General features: G+C 37.2%; 1 protein-coding gene across 2 annotated transcripts in view; it reads left to right on the top strand.

Annotated features, from left to right (window-relative positions):
- The window catches only part of grin2ab (glutamate receptor, ionotropic, N-methyl D-aspartate 2A, b), a 150,605-nt gene that overhangs the window by 21,796 nt on the left and 107,335 nt on the right, over nt 1-21,474 (top strand). For both annotated transcript variants that reach the window (XM_088008485.1, XM_088008481.1), the window contains exon 3: nt 19,009-19,233. In XM_088008485.1, coding sequence (XP_087864611.1) covers nt 19,009-19,233 — 225 coding nt within the window. The remainder of the gene's footprint in view (nt 1-19,008; nt 19,234-21,474) is intronic.

The following is a 21,474-nucleotide window of genomic DNA, read 5'->3' as shown; positions in this document are numbered from 1 at the left end:
GACGTAAAAAATAACAGCAAAAATCCATGTATCGAGATTTTTTCTCCAGAAATTTGTTGCCAAATATAGTCTTTAAATGATGGATCAAATGGGTTAATATACTGTATCTCTTCAGTCCCATCAATAATAGATTGTTCAAGAGAGTGGCATGCTTCTCATACATAAAAATGAGAACAAACCCCATTTTTTAGTTAAAATTTAATTTACTTTATCATTACATCAGATTGTCTAACAAGACTTACCAGCCATTGTCTGAAAGCGCCCTGTGTCATTTTAATGTTTCAGGTCCTTTCAATAATTAAGAGCTAGAAAATTTGCATTATAAATTCTTAAGGAGGGCTCAGTCTCAGTTCAACATACTGTTTAGTGTTTTTGTAACTCGGGTGTGTTTGGTGTTTTTAACTTGTTGGGTTTGCTACATGTCTAACAAGTTGATTTTAATTAATCAGTTTTATTTTAAAAGCATATTTCATACACAAAAACTCTGAACTGTAGGAACGAGTCAGATGACAAGATAGTAGAGAAAATCCATATTAAATATGGTATACTAAGGGATAATTTTATATTAGTCATCAAATTACCTTAGAGGATGTTTTCTTTGATCATAAAATAAGAGCATTTTATTTTTGTTTGGCTCCGCTCAAACGTTTTCTTCCTTTTCTCCACAAATTGAGATGATCTACAACATGACTGGAACCATTTTTGAAAAGTCATCACCTCAGGACACATCCTTTTCAAAGTCTTGTTCAGTATCTGATGGGTGTGAAGAAAGCAGTGAAGGTTTTCATCAAAGTATCTGTGTTTAACGTCACTCAAACTGTCAAGTGCAGGTTTACTCGTCACTGTCTTTGTTGTCCAGCTTTGCGGAGCGACCTCAATACCGGATCTTAGACTGCGGAGTTATCTGTGGAACTAAAGAGGGGAAGTACAACTGCAACAAAGGCATTCATAAATAGAATCTATATTAAGACAGATAGACTGATAAGAGAACTGGAGCGAGAATAACTAAGCTAAATAATAACTTTTTCGACCATCTGCAAATTGGTTTTACACTTGGTGATAAAAAAAGTACCATTTATGATGTTGGAAAAAAATTTATTAATTTATTTTTACTTCGAACATGATAGATTCTTGTGAATGAACATTCCTGTTCATTCACAAGAACAGGAATGCAAAAGACACATTTTTGTACCACAGTAATCTTGACATGCTTGAAAAGGAGTAGGAAGAAGTAAGAAACTTATGAACTCCTACCCCATAAACTCATACTATATTTTCAGATGGGTCCTCATTATTGAATCAAATCAAAAATAAAAATAAACAGGTTAATACATTTTTCATTTTATCTGGGTTTACATATGTCTAAGTATATACATCCATATATGCATACCCACAAATTCATATGCGTTAGCCTCAATTTACATATACACATTAGTGCTATCTCTCACCCATTTTTCTGAACACGAGTTAGGCAGGCATTCCAAGAAATAACTACAGTAATTATTATTTATTATTTCATTAAAACATATTATCACTTGGAATCAGCATGCCTATAGGCACCCATCTTCACCTGATCAATGGCATACATTGTACTGGCCTCTTCTCCTCTCCCTGTTGGCCCATGTGGAGACGGCCTCCTGCTGCCTTTTCAGACTGTGTATGTCCAAATCATAGAGGCCTAAGTCTCTCTGGAGAGCTCTCAATCTCCCATTCCATTCTGGTTCTATGAGGATGTCCTGGTCCTCCTCTTCCATACAAGGTACTCCACTAAAGTTATCTTTGTTTATCAAGATCTCTGTCATTCTTTGTCTGACAGGTCAATGAGATCAATTTGCCATGAAAATCCCCATCAAAGCCTAAAGCTCAGGACAACAAAACACTAAGCAGCAAAACAGGTGAATTGGATCAGGAGTCAGTGCTTGCCTCAAGCAGAGAAGTTAAAGTGTCTTGTCTCATTCAGAAGTGATTATAGGAGGAAATAGATAGAGATAGATTGATGATTCTTTCATAATGTAGACATTGCTCCAGTATTCAATAGTGAAGAAAGAGCTACCTAAAAGTGTAGGCCAGTCTGTCTGTACTCCCACCCTCACTTATGGGTCATGAGTTGAGATTCAAGGCCAAAGTAATGATATCCTGGATAGGGAGTGTCTGCTAATGGTGGTGAAGTCTTCTCATGTCTTCTCTCTTAGAGATAGAAGAGAGAAGACATGAGACAAACCCAGAACATCTGGGAGGGAGTATTTATCTCTTCAATCCAATTCAGTTTATTTGTATAGTGCCAATTCACAACAAATATAATTTCAAGGCATTTTACAAAGTAATAATTTCAACTCATTTTCACTTCTGGCTTGGAAATGCTTTGGGTTAAACCCCAGAATGAACTTGAGCGTATCACTGGCAGAGGGATGTTAGGATTTCCCTCCTGGATCTGATTTTGATAAACAAGTTGTTATACTTTATTAAAACACTTTTTTTCCAACAGCCAGATTCTTTAGCAAGGACTATTTGCTGCTTACACTTCTTGTGGATGGTGTCAGTGACTATCTGATGGACAAGTGTGAAGTCAGCAGTCTTTCACCATGAGTGTGAAAGAATGTCAGACGGATAGTGTGTATCCTCAAAACCAAATAAATTCTATTAATCCGGCCTTCATAATACTTAACATTCTCCTAAATAAGAAGAGTGAAGAAATGAAAAGGGTAAAAAATCTGAACTGTTTGAAAGAAGGTACAATACCTATAAGAGGGGACGGAATCAACTTTTTCTAAAATGTATTTGGCCTGGCAAAGTCTTAAATGATGTGACTCACCAGTTATTTCTGCTCACCACGTCCACAGAGTAAAGTGGTTCACTCAGTGATATAATGTCTTAGATATTCCCTAGACCAGATTAAGCATATTTCCTTGTGGAACAGCAGCTTTCAATAAATTATAACTTAAAGCAACATAGCATAACACTGTATAGTAGCACTGTGCAGCTTAGTTTATTTGTCACAAACCACTGATGGTTTAAGTCTCGACTTTGTGTTGTTTTGAATAACGGAAAAACATTTTATGATTTCATGACCTCTGTTCCCACACAGATTAGTCACAAACATTTCTCATGATTCAAAAGTGGATACATTTTCCCATATTCTTGAAAATTGTATGTGAAAAGAATCTGTCAGGCTGTTAAGAGTTTCACATCCTTAAACAGATAAATAGGTGACATTTCTTTACATCTGTTTGAAATAAGACAACCATTAGTATTCAGCAGTTTAGTGTCCATATGAGTGGATAGCAAAATGAAGTGATCTATGCCCAAGTCATAAAAAGCTAATTTAAATGTCTGATTCCAAAGTTAATCTGTAATATTTCCTGCATGCTCCTTGTTTTCATTTATTAATCTTTTGTAATTCAGAAGGGGATATTTTAATGACTACTTTAAATGTCTCCTTTCACTTTGATGCAACAATTCAGATGATTTCAGAAAAAAAAAAAATCTGAATATAGAAACATAGAACATGCACAAATTAAAAGATAAATGTACAAAGGCCTGAATTATAAATTACTGATCAAATAGAAGGAAATTTTCTTTCAGTTGAAAGGTTGAGCTACTATAGCCTCTAAACCTGTTGTTTTAGTCAGAAAATAGCATTAAAATTAAAGTCAGAACCAAAATTCTGGTCCACCATGGTTTTGTATTAAAAGATGTTAAGTTGACAGGAAATGTAAAAATATTACTGGGTAATTATGTTACCGGAACACATTGCCAACAATACTTAAAGCCACAACTATAGAGTCTTAACAACAACAAATCTCAATTATTTGAACTTCTGTTAAATCCAAATGAAATCCTTCTTAAGGCAACCAGGCCTTCAAGGGCCCCATAAATGCTAACATCTAACTACAGACAGAGATAAAGAAATGTAACATTTGTTTATTGAGAATTTCAATGCCATTAAATTTGATACAGTGGTTTCAGGAAAGATAAATTAAAATATTTTAAATTGTGTAACGTTTTAATTTCTGATTTTCAGGAGCTGGTAAGTGTACTTTGTAAAAGTTTAAAGGACAGTCTTTATAGTTAGAAGAATGTGATGAACTTAGTAGTGGTTTTGTACAACTCACTACCACTCCTGTTGACATATGTATATATATGTCATATATATATATGTCAACAGGAGTGACATATATGTACATATGTCAACAGGACATATGTACATATATGTACATATGTCCTGTTGACATATGTAGAGGAGTGTGTCAGGCCGGGACTCGACTTGCTTTGTCAGTTTTCCAGTGCTTTTGTAATAGCCTTAATGTTGGAATAACAGTACAACAAAACAGGAACAGGTTCAGTAAACATCCTGAACACAAAAAAACGGAACACACAAAGTCATGCTTCCTTTTCCGCTCATTTTTAATTCAAAAGATGCAATATTTAGTAGTGGATGATTTGAAGCCGTTCATCTTGTAATTACTTTTGCAGTGAGCAATGGTCAGTGGATAACTGATTAGATTTTTCATGTAAGTGACCCAAACGCTGGGAGCAAAGTCCAATGCTCTGATTTGTGTCATTGTTTCATGACTTTCAGTCGCTCCGAGCATCACTGGTCTCATGTTGATCTGTCAGCAGCTGTCGGTCAAAGTTCTTGGTTTTGTTGGCTGATTGTGCAGAGAGAAAATGTCATTCTTATTTTTCTTCTTTATTTTATTTATTAAATGAATTTTTCATAACTGGGAGAGCAAAGCATCACTTGCTGTAATCACTGAACATATGAATATGTTCAGTGTTTCAGAGGTTAATTTGAAGCAGCACCTCGTTAGTGGTTTATTGCCATTAATGGCAGTAATTTATCACTGGCAAAATAAAAACTGTTCCGCCTTTCATGAGGTCTAATCTGTGATCTATGCAAAATAGATGTATTCTTTTCAACCTAACAATGTTCAACTTTTCTCCTGAATTCGCAGCCTGTAGTGTTTCCTTTTTAAGGGTGGCAATTATCAATGCATTGGCGTTTATATAGGAGCAGTTTCTCCTGTTTTACTGTGACAGTAAAATTAGAGTAAAAAAATATGGATTTCCACTATAGAGTTTTATAAAATGCAAACTGTTTTGTTTGACACTTCTGCTATGTTTGTAATTAGGCTGGGTTCATGGCATTGACAATTTTTGATAGATTTAGCGGCAGATTCTGAAGAACCCTAGTTATGAGGACTTCTCTTATATTTCTAGACGAGAGTATGACTCTGATGACACCTCAGACATGATGGATACACTCCTGATCAAACTTTTAAGACTAGTTAAAAAAATGGCAAGACTTCACTTCTTAATCTGTTGGATCTTAAGATGATTCTAAAGGCAAAATGAATAAATGGAAGGGAGATAAAAAAGAGTTAACAATTTAATGCAAACAGCCATTAAAGTGAAATGGATTGTTCATCAGTTGATCAAAAGTTTAAGGCCATATTATCTAAAAGCCCAAATCTTAATAAACATATGGATCTATTGCCATTTCCTGGTAGATATCCACACTGTCATGAAATTCTGATGGCAAAACCAAAAAAGCTTTTTCTCTCTGAATGTTTTTGGTTGGCTTGTTGAGCTGCATTATCTAAACTTACAGTTTAGGTTTCTTTTCAATATGGTCTAAGACTTTTGATCATATTTTGGGTTTAGCTTTTTAATTCTATTTTGATGTTTTATTTTAATTTTAATGCTTTCTTTTATCTCATTTATCCCCAACTTTCAGCACTTTGTTCCAACTGTGCTGAAACAAAGTGCAGCTGCAGTTAGTCTCATAATTTTTTTAAGCCTCACAAATGTGGATTCTGTTTGTGTATTTCAGATTCACTCATCGGTTACATTTTGTCTCCATGTAAGACACAAATAACTAATGTTGCACCAAGTTCTCTGTATATCAAAAACCATAAAACACACAAGCGAACATAACCAACCTAAGTCGTGTATTTTCACAGCTTTAACACAATGTGTCTTTCATGCATTGTCTCTACGGAGTTTGGAGCTAGTCAGGAGCATTTGTGTAGAATTGTTTATTTTCTGCACCCAAAAAGAAGATAAATCTTCCAACTGTTAGCAAAGTGCAAAAAGTTCTCTTACTAAATCTGTTCCTCAGCTATTTTTTCTGCATCATCTTCATGTCTTTGATTATATGTTTCATAACAGCAGATGACGTTGCGTACAACGTTGCAGATGACGTTTACTGACCACTGGTCATATCTGTCACACACTAGTGTTTCTGTCTTGCTGCTGTGGTAGAACAACACCAGTTCGGTTTTGGGTTTTTAAAGTAAAATGCAAGTACCTGAACAAGCTACACACACAAATGAACAATGTAAAATTATTTTTTAGTTTACAAAAATAATTTTTAAAAAAACCAGAAAGCAAGGTATATGTTCTGAAACATGCTGCCAAAGATGTTGCGCCTCCATCTGCAAGTATTTCCAATTCTTTTTCCCAGTAGATACACAGCTTATAACAGACTGGATGAGAAAGTGCAGAGCATGGTGAGCTTCTCACAACACTATTGGAGCCAAATAAAGCTGAGAAACAATAAAGGTGGGTAGCCAAGTCTCTTCATAACTTTAGAACATTGTGGATCTTTCCAAACAGCCAAATCACTTGACTGTTCTTCCCGCTGAACTGTTCTCTGTGTAAGCTCACTATTTGAACGCATGACAAACGAACATAATTTATATTATGAAGTCGTCTTGCAATCGGAAGGTTGTAGATTTGTTTTGGGCTTCCTCCTGTCACATCAATGTGCCCCTGACTTGCCTGCTGATTTGCTCATTGGTGTACAAATGTGTGTTTGTGAGTGTGAATGGGTGAATGTGGCTCTAATATTAAGCACTTTAAGTGGTCAGTGTAACTGAGAAAACACTTTCTAGCTTCAGTCCATTTACCATATCGCTACCGTTAAGCACAATAACGTTATCACTATCGTCATTGCTAGTTTCTATATTTTCCACGTCTTAACTTATAAACCTTCACACATTTATTGCTATCCCTGTGTGCGTGAGTATGTATAGTAAAACCCACTGTACAGATACTTAATGTGATAACCACAAACTACCTCACTAAAGTGGGAGAAAAAGGAACAACATTTTTATTGTTTTAACTTATTAATAAAGATCTTAAAGGTGTGGCTTCATTCATATTTAGTTCACTTCCTTCAGAAAGCTATGAACAAAATAAATGTAACTATGGGTGTATTCCCCATTTAGTCTGCTTTAATTAAACTTGTTTATCTAGGAAGCCTGGTTTTGTTAGGGAAGGTGTGAATGTGTAATTGCATTGGGATTCGGACCAAAAACAGCAAACTGTGGCCCGCCTAAAAACCGTAGCAAGTGAACTCTGCTACGGTTCAAATGTATATGTGAATGCCAAGAGAACCGCAGACCACTCCAAAAGCTGGAAGTGGACATTGTGGCATTGTGGTTAAATAAAACTTAAAGAAACGTGAGAGTCTAATGGCAGCTGGAGAAATGACTCATGGTCTTTTACCAAAGACAAAAGAGAAATCCTACAACTGCTGAAATCTGACACCACTCCATTTATGTTTACATTTCATGAAGTAGAAACTTGGGCTCACGACCTCTAAAGAGGCTTCATGTTGTTTCCTTCAGTAGTTCTTGGTGCAGCATCCTCACAGGTGAGGGGGGTCGACAGGTTTTTCAAAGGGTTTGGATCATTTGACACAGTGCAGCGTGAAGGTGAACCACAGCAGCTGAAAATGGAGCACATGATTTAGTTTTGGTCCCCAATCAAACCAAATTGTGTTTATGTGTTAGAATTCTCTAGTCAAAGTCTAGATCAAAATGCAATCAAGAATCAGACTTTATCAATCCAATCTGACTGAGGTTAAACTATTTTATGAAAAGGGAAAGGAGTGGTCAAACATTTCAATGTCTATAGCTGGTAGAGACATTCAGCTGAAACTGTAGAGAAAGGGTTAATACAAACCCTGCAAACCCTGCAGGGTGGCTGAATAAAAATGTATATCACACTTGAAATGTTTGTCTTACAAAACATTTTGAAAGCCATCTATTCTTTTCCTTCCACTTCCCTATTACGCACTACTTTGTACTGGCATATCACATAAAATCCCCAACAAGTACACTGAGGTTTGTGGTTGTAACATATCAAAATGTGTATTTTGCTACATTTGTCTTGTGTGCTGTGTGTGTTTGATATCAGTTACCATGTTTTCCCTGTTTTGGAAGTTTGTTTTTCATTCATAATGGAAAAAAAGTAACAATACCAATGTTAAAATATCTAACTGGATGCTTGTGTAAAATGATAAAATGTTAGAAAATTGTAGTATGAATGAGCTATGAATACTCGTACACACCATTATCAAGTAAATTATTCTATAAACACAGGTGATCTAGATAGACTATGTTCCTTTTTTGTTGTTATTCATGAAAACTGAGTTGCGATATTATCAGAATGTACTTTATGGGGGCTTTAAACTCAGTGTTTGTGTTGTATTTTAATTGAGTTTTATGCTGAATGTTAAAACAAGATGAGGTTGAACTAAAGGGTAACACTTTATTTGAAGGGATTTTCATAAGACTGACATGACACTGTCATAAACATAACACCTGTCATGAACATATGAAGTATTTATGAATGTTTATGGCTGTCGTCATGAAGTGTTATTCTGTAAATAATGACACTTTTAATGCAAAGTTGCTCTAAAAGTTGCATCAAAAGTCCATTAAATATTAAAATGTCATTTACAAAATCATGCAAAGTTGGCACTTTTAATTGACTTTTAATGCAACTTTAAGAGCAACTTTGCAGTAAAAGTGTCATTATTTACCGAATGGCACTTAATGACAGCAGCCATAAGCATTCATAAAGACTCCTTCATGTTCGTGACAGGTGTTATGTCATGTTTATGACTGTGTCATGTCAGTCTTATGCACACCCCTTCAAATAAAGAGTTACCAGCTAAGGCTATATTCAGTGTGTGTAATCAAGACCTCAGTAAACAATTAGAGAAGCAACAGTTTAGTTTCACTATTTAGGGTTTTCTTCATGTGACATTAAGCTTGATGTCTTACCTCATTCCCATTTGAGGTCTCAGCTGCATCTTTGCAGATCTGGCTTCTGTTCAGAATGTACCTACAACACAGTCCCAGTTTCTGATAATTAGCTGCTACTTCTGTAAGTCAGACACAAATTTCATGCAGATTACTGGTAAAATATGTACATAAATAAATCTGATTCTTCCTCTTGGAGTTTGGGAATTACATTTTTGCTGAATAACTAACTAATCTGTGAAGAAAATAAAACAAAAACTGATTAACTAAAAACTCTATTCAAAGCAATATTAGCAGAAAGGGTGGAGAAAAGACGCAATTAAAGTTTTTTTTTTTTGCAATAATGGCTGTGCTAGGGTAGAAATAATAACAAAGATGATGTGATTTACTGCTTCATTATTCAACACTTTGGGTGAGTTCTTTATGTCTTTGTTGTTAATGTATTGTTTGACTTTATATAATGCCTTTTTTATGAAAAAAGCATACATTTTCAAAAACATCTGTAACATTACAGCATGACTGAGGCTGAAAAAGTACTTAAAACTCTGCTATGCAGATAATGATAGAGCAGATCACGAAATATAACAGAGTAAAGATGGTCCTGAAACAGACCATCTGTGAACTAAAACAGAAAGGCAAAGAATGTCTGCCAGCAAGTGAAACATTGAAGTGAATCAGCCAATCACATCACAGCAATTCAAATTAAATTCAAATTCAAAATACTTTATCGATCCCAAAGGGAAATTAAATGTCATTGTAACTCATATTAATTCAAATTCTTCAGAGTCATTGCTGATAGTGGTGGCTGTTGGAGGGAAAAATCTCTTGTAGCAGTCTGTATTACAGTAAATCTGAAGAAACCTCTGACTACAATTCAAATCATTTAGACAGGTTGATTTTGACTTGCTGAGTTTCTAACCCAGCGACAGAATGTGGAAGACAGTGGATTAATGTGACTTTGAACCCATCACGGGTCTTGGTGCCAGAATGGGTTTGTCTGAGTTTTTCTGAAACTGCTGATTCTTTATATACCTTCTGACTGCCCCCAAGTGGTCGAAGATCCTTATATAATAAATCACAAAGCATCTTGTGATTCCAAGTATCTTACCGAGGAGATTAAACCAGTGCTATGACTTGCATAGCATGAGACTGACTAATATTAATATGGCTTCAACATTTCAGTTGCAGTTGCATGACTTGCATAGAAGGGGCAGGTATGTGTCATATATACTGCTCAAAAAAATAAAGGGAACATTTCACTTTAATTTTGTGTGTGGCTCCAAATCCAGGCCTCCATTGGTTAATAAATTTGATTTCCATTGAAGATTTTTGTGTGATTTTGTTGTCAGCACATTCAACTTTGTACAGAACAAAGTATTCAATGAGAATATTTCATTCATTCAGATCTAGGATGTGTTATTTGAGTGTTCCCTTTATTTTTTTGAGCAGTGTATATTCATCTCAACACGGTTGATTAAAATGTGTATGCCACACCATCTGATAAACAAGTATCTGATGCACTTGAAGCTGTGCATTGCCATTGAAAAGCAAGACAAATTAACAATAGTGCAATGAGTTAAAAAAGATCTGTACTAGAGCATGACTTTAAGATGCCATATATAATGAAAAACGCTGTAGTAAGATCATAATTTGTGCTGGCATCTTTAGACAGTGAGGCTGCTTGGTTGGCTATGAACGAAGGAATAAAATTGTGGGCTGATAGATTTAAGCAATTACACCCACATGATTTAATTTAATAAGAGTTAGGGGTAACATAGCTAAAGCAAAATATGTGCTTAAATTCAAGAAACTCACCCTGGGTTGTGTTAACAATACAATGTTTAATCATTGTCATTAAAGCGGCTTGAGGGCCTCTTAGTGCTGACTCCCACTTGAGCATGTGGCTTGTTGTCTCTTACTTTGACAGAGGCACAATTTTCAGTTTTTATAGATTTAGATTTAACTTCAGAGGAGAAAAAGAATGATGCTTTGCTTGTTTCAAGTGAACTCAAACAAGTGTGGTGTTTGAGAATTATTACTTAAGGTCTCAGTAACATAGTGTCTATGAAAAGTATTCACACTATCAGAAATTTAACCCTTTAAATGCTTTTACAAATCAATTATGATAAACAAAATTAGACTTTTTTGATATAAAAAATGTAAAAAAAAAAAAGAATAAAAAATCTCAAAGTGATAACAGAATACTACAAAATAATGACAATAATGACATGGAGTCTGTTTGGACAGGTCTCAATCAGACTTGCATATCTGGACATTGCAATTTTACTCCACTAATCCTAACCCCATCACTAATCTTTCCATTCAAAATTGTTCAAGCTCGCTCATGTTTCATGGGCATTAGCTGTGAACAGCACTTTTTAAGTCCTGCCACAAATTCTTGATTAGATAGACATCTGGACTTTGACTCAACCACTCCAGAACATCCTTCTTTTAGGTCCTTAAACCATTACTGTGTAGATTTAGGCATCTTTTAGGTATAAAAATTGGGTAACACTTTATTTGAAGGGGGGTGAATAAGACTGTCATGACACTTTCATAAACATGACATAACACCTGTCATGAACATAAATAAGCCTTCATGAATATTTGTGACTGTTGTCATAAAGCATCATTCGGTAAATTATGACACTTTTAATACAAAGTTGACATTATTCAAAATGTATTTGTTATGACAACTTGACATTAACCAAGAAATCATTACTGATATAAATTTGTTATAAAAGTATTACTGATTGCACTTTAAAAATGAGGTAACTTTATGTTATTAAAGGTAAAGTTTAAACAGTAATGGCAGTGTTAGTGCTGAGGCTGACTCCTGAAAAAAGTTTGTGTAGCCTTGTCCTGTTTGGTAAAAACTGACACTAACTCTTTCAGTCAGGAGTGCAGCTCTGTGTGATCTAGCAGCGTATGCTAAGTGCTGCTGGAGCTAATGGCTACTCTGTGGGCACCAGGGCAGATAGAGCACACTGAAACACACTGACTTTCCTTATTGACCTGATTAGACGAGGTGTAAGATGACATGGATCATACACACACTCATCCAACTGGAAACACAGTATAGAAAAAAAAAAACACTCATGCACACACATCAGGAGATTTCCCAGAGAAAGATGTACAGATACTGTATGGATGCATGGACAAAAAGAAGGGAGCTGGAAGATGAAGAAATCTGGAAGAAGTAACTTAATTTTGAATATGGGATGTTTCCTCCTGGGGTGCTTTTTCAGCTCTGCTGGACTGTGGTGGTGTAAAAATTGGCTGAGATGCAATGTAGCATTCACATCATGGTTTCATTAGCTCCCATTCAGCCCCAGGCATTTCACACTGCATTTCCTCAACTCATCTGCCGCTTTTCAGATCTGCTCTCATTACAGAGAAAGGTAACAGAGAGTGTGTTGAAACTGGGAACTCCAGCTCAGTTTCCTCTGAGTTAGACTGGTACTCAGTTTAGTAGATCCCATTGAAAGACACGCTTTTTTTTTTCATTACAGTAAATGTTATTGATTGATGCAGACACTTGTGTGCCTTCAGCAATGTGGAAACTTTCCCCTCTACACCCCACGAATGAGGTAAAATCAGATTACATTTATTTCAGGGTTATTTTATCCATTAATCGCTGGCACTTTACTGTGCACATTGCCTGCAGGCATAGATTACGTTCAAATAAAGGCAGACACCGGAAGAGCGATTAGGGCATCTCATGAAGCCCTATAAGAGGTTTAGCAGGGAAAGTTAAGTTTAACCCTCATTTTAAAATGGTCAGTCTTTTTGATGTTAACTTAGGAAATATCTAAAAAGTAAAAGGCAGAAATAGGACAGGATATTTCCTGCTTCATCTTATACTTACTTATCTTATTGTTAATCTTTGCTGTTGTACATGACACTTGACCTCATAATTGAATTTGTATATCAAGATAACTTCAAGACAATCTAAGAAACCTGGGAGGTTTCAAAGCCTTTCAAGACGAGACACTGGATATTTTATTAAAAGTCATAATTCCTATAAAGTTCTGCATAAGCAGTGCATACTACATGATGAATATCGTTCTACTTTTCTTTTAAGCTTAGCATACTACGAGTGGAGCAGTAACACATTTCTTGTAGTTGCTCACCAGGGGTCTCATGTGTAAAAGAATGCACAACTTTGTAGGGACAAATTTTGAAAAGTGCAATGCACAAAAAAATTCTGATGTGTGAAGCAGTGCGCACACATTTGGCTGCACAACTTTCATTTATACATTCCAAATTCAGTGAAATGGAGCACAGCTGCTGGTGCCACATGGATTGTCCTGTCCCCACCCATACATTTATACCCATTTGTGAATTGGTATAAAGACGCCCTCAGAAGACGCCCACCACGTGTCCAAATAACCATCGCAACTGTCCCTGCTTGTAGTAATACAAGTAATTCTAATAATAAAATTAACATATTTTATTTAAAAGGTGCCTTTCATAGCACACAAGGTCATCTCAACAACAACAATAAAGAAACATAGTAAACTTCATAGCAAAAAATAACAACAAAACAAAAACAAAAAATAGTATTGATTAATCCAAGTGTTAATACTGTTTGAACAGCAGAGCTTTCAGCTGGAATTTGAAGACTACCAGTTATTTCACAAAGAGGAAGCACGTGTTGGACAAGGCCAGCGTGCCACTGCATTTATTAGGAACTATTGCACATCTAAGTTGCACATTTATACGGAAGCGCATTGCTATCATGCAGTAAAAAAAATTTTTCGATCGCTATCTCGTTTTAACGAGTTACGTATCTCGTTTTAACGACTTACATATCTCGTTATAACGAGTTACGTATCTCGTTTTAACGACTTACATATCTCGTTATAACGAGTTACTATCTCGTTTTAACGACTTATGTATCTCGTTATAACGAGTTACGTATCTCGTTTTAACGAGTTACGTATCTCGTTTTAACGACTTACGTATCTCGTTATAACGAGTTACGTATCTCGTTTTAACGACTTACGTATCTCGTTTTAACGAGTTACGTATCTCGTTTTAACGAGTTACGTATCTCGTTATAACGACTTACGTATCTCGTGTTAACGACTTACGTATCTCGTTTTAACGAGTTACGTATCTCGTTATAACGAGATACGTAACTCGTTAAAACGAGATAATTTTAGGTCCAGGAAGTGGCGGTATTATGCTAGGCTAGTACAGTGACTAACATGAATTGGTCAGGTTTCCCTTCATGTTTGGTCTACAACATGTAGAGATACGGATGCTGCTTTGCACTGTGGTTAAAACCATTAACAGCATGCCTACTCTGACAAGATCCTAAACAGAACGGGACTGCACAGAAGGAGACGTTAGTCCGGTCCTCTAGCTGTGGCGGCGTTCCTGACTGGATCGAAGCTGAAGTTGGCTTTCGATTGTAGCTTCTGATTCGGGAAATGGCTAAAGGGAGATTATAACGGAGGCTCAGATGTATTTGATGAACATTTTCTGGTCAGATTTTTTATTAGAACAGTACACTTGCTGAACAACGGCAACGGCTGTTCGTAACCAAGCAACCGAAATCAACAGAAGGCTAGGTAGTGGCAAAAGACAAAACTAGATCCTGTTAAGCATTCTTCAAAATAAAAGACTTCCTCTCTCCAAAATAAATCATACACAAAGCTTTGAATTTAATTATTTTTCACGTCACCTTTTGGAATTGTGTACAATCAAGTTAAATTCGGTGAATAATAATTATCATGTAAATTATACTTAACATATGACTTGACATATGACTGTAAATAAGTAACTGGAAATTATATTTAACATATAAATGTTAAGAAATCATTTGTTATGCTTTAAAAACGAACATACATCGACACTTCAAATCTGGAGTAGATTATTCTAATCTACGCTAATGGCAGAATATTTCAAACCTAGTTTGTGATTTGTGAAATCTTTATCTGATTTGAAACCTCAGCAATGAGAGATTTAAAAATATTTTTGCATCTGGAGTGCATTAGAAATAAACTCCTATCACATTTACAATATTTGTTATTATTTTAACCTTCTGTTTTCTTTCACTTTTTTGTCCTAGAGCACCTGCCTTTTTGTGTGGCTTACAAGGATCCATCAGCTGGGATAATAATGCCAACAACTTTTCAGATTCCGATTTATAGTGATGCAACATAGCATCAGAGATGAATAATCTATTCCAGGTCGGAAGTGTCTAAGTATGTTAGCTTTAAAAGTTTAATAGTTAAAGATGCTACCCATCTCCTTAATTGGTCACATCAATATTATAAAAATTACAATATTGCCAAAATTCTTATATGTTTTCCAATCAGTTTCAATTTCCTCACTCCCCTTCTTCTTTAAGGAGCTAAATATAACTTTTTCCAACTTCACTTAAATGGTAAACGCCCAATAATGAAACTGTTTCTCTTATATCGCCCATATGACAGAGGGTGTTAACAATTATCAAACCTATTATGTTATTTCAACCCAGATCAGGGCAGCAATGTTTTACTTTACTACCAGACAGCCCCCAGCATGGGTTACTATTGTGTCCCACTGGATCTCTATTGCTATAGACTTGTACATGTACTCATCAGGCAGGAAAAGGTTAATTAAGCAAACAAAATACCCATTTCTGAAAAATACAATGATGATCTGGCTAAAAACACTTGATTATTTGGGAGAAATGCAACAACTATCCGATATAATGTTCATCCATGTAGAGCAGGATTTAAACTGCTAAGAATATAACTAAAGTGTCTGATCTTTTTTCAGGGAAGGTATTTATGTAACTTGAAGAAATTAAAAACAAACATGATATTCCTACAAAATATTTCTATAACTATCTTCAAGTTCAGAGTTTTATTTTATCAAAGCAACACAATAATCTTTATCTACCCTCTTTGTCTTCATTAGAAGACATTATTGTAAGTCACCTATATGGTAAAGGAGAGGTGTCTCTTCTTTGCTCCTTGTTTGTCGACAAATATTAAAAATCTTTGACCAATATTTGACAAATATTATAATTTATTTTTTATTTTATTTTTTTTATTTTATCAGGTAAACCCAGTTGAGATACACATCTTATCTTATTTTTAAGAGGGACCAGGGTAGAAGTCTGCAACACACAGCAACCTGGTTACAAAATAAAATTAATTATATGCAGAAGTGTAAAACAGTAGAAAAGAATTTAAAAACAGTGACACCGTTTAAGAGAATCTCGTCTGTTTTTAAGAATTGCTCGAAATAAGTCCAGTGGAACCAGTTTTGACATCTTTATTTCAGACTGGAGCTGATTCCAGGCTGTAGGAGCCATCACACTAAAGCTTGCTTCCCTTTTTCAGTTTGGAAACGTGGAACATGCAAAAGAAAAATATTGTAAAAACGTAAAGAATGGGAATTAACAGATCTATGTTAAAGAAAGTTTAAGTATGCTGGAGCCAAGCCGAGTAGAGATTTATGAATCAGGATCATTAGGTGATTGTTTCTCAAGACGCTTAAAGGAGGCCATTCAGCTTTTGCTGATTTATGATTTATTTTGGAGAGAGGAAGTCTTTTATTTTGAAGAATGCTTAACAGGATCTAGTTTTGTCTTTTGCCACTACCTAGCCTTCTGTTGATTTCGGTTGCTTGGTTACGAACAGCCGTTGCCGTTGTTCAGCAAGTGTACTGTTCTAATAAAAAATCTGACCAGAAAATGTTCATCAAATACATCTGAGCCTCCGTTATAATCTCCCTTTAGCCATTTCCCGAATCAGAAGCTACAATCGAAAGCCAACTTCAGCTTCGATCCAGTCAGGAACGCCGCCACAGCTAGAGGACCGGACTAACGTCTCCTTCTGTGCAGTCCCGTTCTGTTTAGGATCTTGTCAGAGTAGGCATGCTGTTAATGGTTTTAACCACAGTGCAAAGCAGCATCCGTATCTCTACATGTTGTAGACCAAACATGAAGGGAAACCTGACCAATTCATGTTAGTCACTATACTAGCCTAGCATAATACCGCCACTTCCTGGACCTAAAATTATCTCGTTTTAACGAGTTACGTATCTCGTTATAACGAGATACGTAACTCGTTAAAACGAGATACGTAAGTCGTTAAAACGAGATACGTAAGTCGTTATAACGAGATACGTAACTCGTTAAAACGAGATACGTAACTCGTTAAAACGAGATACGTAAGTCGTTAAAACGAGATACGTAACTCGTTATAACGAGATACGTAAGTCGTTAAAACGAGATACGTAACTCGTTAAAACGAGATACGTAACTCGTTATAACGAGATACATAAGTCGTTAAAACGAGATACGTAAGTCGTTAAAACGAGATACGTAACTCGTTATAACGAGATACGTAAGTCGTTAAAACGAGATACGTAACTCGTTAAAACGAGATACGTAACTCGTTATAACGAGATAGCGATCGAAAAATTTTTTTTACTGCATGATAGCAATGCGCTTCCGTACATTTACTACATTAAAATGCTTTCTATTCATAAAGACATGTTGAGGGATGACTGTCTGACCAGGCAGCAGCTCCAGCTGCACCGGTACTGTTAACGCACGGCTCCTTCTTTAAGGCTGGGGATAATAAACCATCACCAACACATCCCTGCAGATCATTATGGTTTATACATGAGACCACAGGTTTGCAAATACCTCAGCAGATTTTTGATGACTTTTGTATTTGAACTTTACATTTTTTAGATTTAGACTTGGTTACCTTGTCCTTATTAATACTGGAAGTTGCTGTATTTTTGGAATTATTAATTGACACATGAAACCAGGCAGAAAAGAAAAAATATATATATATATGGTGAAAAATAGTTTGTAAATAAAAATATATAAATTAAAATCTGAAAATATCCTTTGGAACACCTCAAAGACTCAAATGGACATCTCTGCAGAACTCTAGGAGAAAAACAAAGTTGAGGTTACTTGCTTCACATGAAATATTAATCTTAGTAGATTATTATAAACAAACAATTGTAGTTGTGTTCTTTTATTTCATGTAGCTTTTGCAGTTGTACCCTTTAAATAACCATAAAGAAACCTTGTTTCCTCTTAGCAAAGCTTGCAATAGTTTTTCCAAATACTGATGTCTTCCACACCTTATTTTAGTTCAAACACTCACAAACTTATTTGCCTTTGCCACTTTTTTCATACAAAAAACATCAAAGTAGATGCAGTCTTCTTAAGTAAAGGTATGAAAATAGCAACTGTAAAAGCCAGCTATGCATTACACAAATTATGTATGGAATTTTGTCACTAATGAAAGCATTTTCTTTTTTATGAAGGAGCTTGTGAAGTCTTAACTGCTTTATTGACCTGGAAATAGCGCTGAAAAAGCAACATTGTGTTTTTCTTTTTCTCTTCTAATAACAAATATGCTTTCGTAGCACTACAAAAAAACTTAATGTGTGTTGTGAGACTGTCTTTCCAGACAAAACAAAATTCTTCTGAACTAGTGGGACATAACCTCCCATCCAGTTTTCTCCAGCTCTGGCACTAAGCAAGCCTCCTCAGACCAATTACCTTATTTTCTAAAAGGTAACACTCTGGAGTGTTAAAAACTGAGTCAATTGTCCATGCAACTGTTTTTTGTTGTAATGGCACTTATCATTGATTACAGAATGATAAAATTGTTTTTTTTAATATGGGCTGTACCTCATTTTCTGACAGACACTTACTATAATGATATTTCCCTTCAGATGGTGTGTAGCCGATCATTGGTAGCTCAAAAATTATTAAAATGTTCAGATAGATTTTTCTTGAAGGAAATGCTGTTAATTTCTCAGTCTGTTTTCTATATTTTCTTCCATGTTTTCCAGAGTTTATTTAATGTGTTGAAGAACACAAATCATATCAATTCAGGATTTACATTTAATGCCACAGTTTTTTTCAGGACAAAAGTATTGATTTAATTCTTACCATTTGCCTTTCTGTGTTCTGTAGGGTATGATGGGTGTAGTGGGCTGGACCTTGGTCCTACTCTTCTCAGTCACGATGCCTGTGGCATCTCAAAAGCCTCCAAAACTCAAGGTGGGTGTGATTCTAGGCCAGACACGCCCAGTAGCTGACCAGAACCTTCAGCCTCCTCAACGCCCTGATGATCCACTGGAAACCTCTGTGTTCATCCTGAAGATCAACCAGACAGACCCAAAGTCTGTAATCATAGAGGTGAGAACGGTTTACATCCTTAAGTATTTTAAGGAATCACACATTTGACAACAAACCTTCTGACACCCTTGGGCAACAAAATAATCGTTTAAACTTAAAACTAACAAAAGTTCAATGGGGTCCCCTTCTGTTGTTCTGTGGTTATCACAAATCAGGCCTGGAGCTGGTGCACATTGGGTGGCAATGTGCACCAGCTGAGCCTGGTGGCACATTTGGGCTGAGCCTGGTGGCAGCCAGGCTCAGCCCAAAGAGGAGACATGGGTCCCCCTTCCCATGGGCTCACCACCTTTGGGAGGGGTGAAAGGGGTTGGGTGCTGTGTGGGATGGGTGGTAGCTGGGGGAGGGGATCCTGGCGATCCAATCCTCAGTTGCAGAAGCTGGCTCTTGGGACGTGGAATGTCACCTCTCCACAGCCACTGTTACTATTCACTGACCACTACATGGTGGTGAGTTGGCTCTGGTGGTTGGGGAGGATGCCGGCCGGTCAGACTTGGCAGGCCCAAACATGTTGTGAGAGTCTGCTGGGAATGTTTGGCAGAGTCTCCTGTGAGATGGAGCTTTAACTCCCATTTCTGGCAGAACTTTGAACACAGGGAGAGGTGGAGGACATTGAGTCAGAGTGGACCATATTCTGTGCCTCCAATGTCGAGGCAGCTTTTTGGAGCTTTGGCCACAATGTAGTCAGTGTCTGTCACGGTGGCAACCCTCACTGAAGGTGGTGGACACCTTCAGTGAGCGATGCTGTCAGGCTGAAGAAGGAGTCCTACTGGGCCTATTTGGCCTGTGGGACCCGGAAGCAGCTGATGAGTTCAGATCATTGGAGCAGTTCCTCAGTCCAAACGGCATGCGGCTCCGGTGGTTGCTGTGGCAAAAACTCGGGTGTGGGAGGAGTTTGGAATGGCCATGGAAAAAGACTTCTGCATGGTTTCGGGGTGATTCTGGTCCACCATCTGGTGTCTCAGGAGGGGGAAGCAGTTCAGCACCAACACTGTTTATAGTGGAGATGGTGTGCTGCTGACCTCGACTTGAGACATTGTGGGAAGAAAACTTTGAAGACCTTCTCAATCCCACTAATATGCCTTCCATTGAAGAAGATGAGCCTTGGGACTCTGAGTCGGGTTCTCCAATCTCTGGAGATGAGGTCGCCGAGTGCTTAAAGAGATCTTCTTTGGGGGTGGATGAGATTTGCCTGGAGTTCCTTAAGGCTCTGGATATTGTGGGGTTGTGTTGATTGATGCAGCTCCTCAATACTGCATAGACATCGGGAGCAGTTCCCCTGGATTGGCAGACTGGGGTGGTGGTTCCCCTGTTCAAAAAGGGGGACCAGAGTGTTTGCTTCAATTACAGAGGGATCACACTCTTAACCCTCCCTAGCAAGGTCTATTCAGTGTAGAGAAGTGTCAGTCAGATAATTGAACCTTGGATTCAGGAAGAGCAGTGTGGTTTTCATCCTGGTCGTGGAACACTGGACCAGCTCTACACCCTCAGCAGTATCCTGGAGGGTGCATGGAAGTTCACCCAACCGGTCTAAATGTGTTTTGTGGACTTGGAATAGACTTTCGACTATGTCCTCGGGGAACCCTGTGGGGGGGTCCTCTGGGTGTATGAAGTACCAGGTCCTTTGATACAGGCTGTTAGGTCCCTGTATGACTGGCGTCAGAGTCTGGTTTGCATTGCTGGCAGTAAGTTGGGTTCATTTCCAGTGAGAGTTGGACTCCGCCAAGGCTGCCCTTTGTCAACCAAATCTGTTCATTAATTTCATGGACAGAATTTCTAATTGCTGTCGGAGGTGATCCATTTTGGTGGCCTTAGGATCTCATCTATGCTTTTTGCGGATGATGTGGTCCTATTGACTTCCTCAGGTTGTGATCTACACCTCTGGCTGGAGCGGTTTGTAGTTGAGTGTGAAGCAGCCAGGATGAGGACTAGTGCCTCCAAATCTGAGGCCATGATATTGAGCCAGAAAAGGGTAGAGTGCCTTCTCCGAGTCGGGGGGATGTCCTGCCCCAAGTGGAGAAGTTTAAGTATCTTGGGAACTTGTTCACGAATGAGGGGAAAAGGGAGCAAGAGATTGACAAACGGATTGGTGCAGCATCTGCAGTGAAGCGGGCGCTCGCTGTACTGGTCCGTCGTGGTGAAGAGAGAGAGCTGAGTCAAAAAGCAAAACCTTTGATTTATTGGTCAACCTACATTCCTATCCTCATCTATGGTCATGAGTATTTAGTCATGACCAAAAGTACA

The sequence above is a fragment of the Poecilia mexicana genome, unplaced genomic scaffold (genome assembly GCF_051168715.1).
Source record: "Poecilia mexicana isolate PSO_F unplaced genomic scaffold, ASM5116871v1 scaffold_2, whole genome shotgun sequence".
Classification (NCBI taxonomy): domain Eukaryota; kingdom Metazoa; phylum Chordata; class Actinopteri; order Cyprinodontiformes; family Poeciliidae; genus Poecilia; species Poecilia mexicana.
Note: the sequence above shows the minus strand (reverse complement) of the source record. Positions and strands in the feature narration are given on the sequence as shown.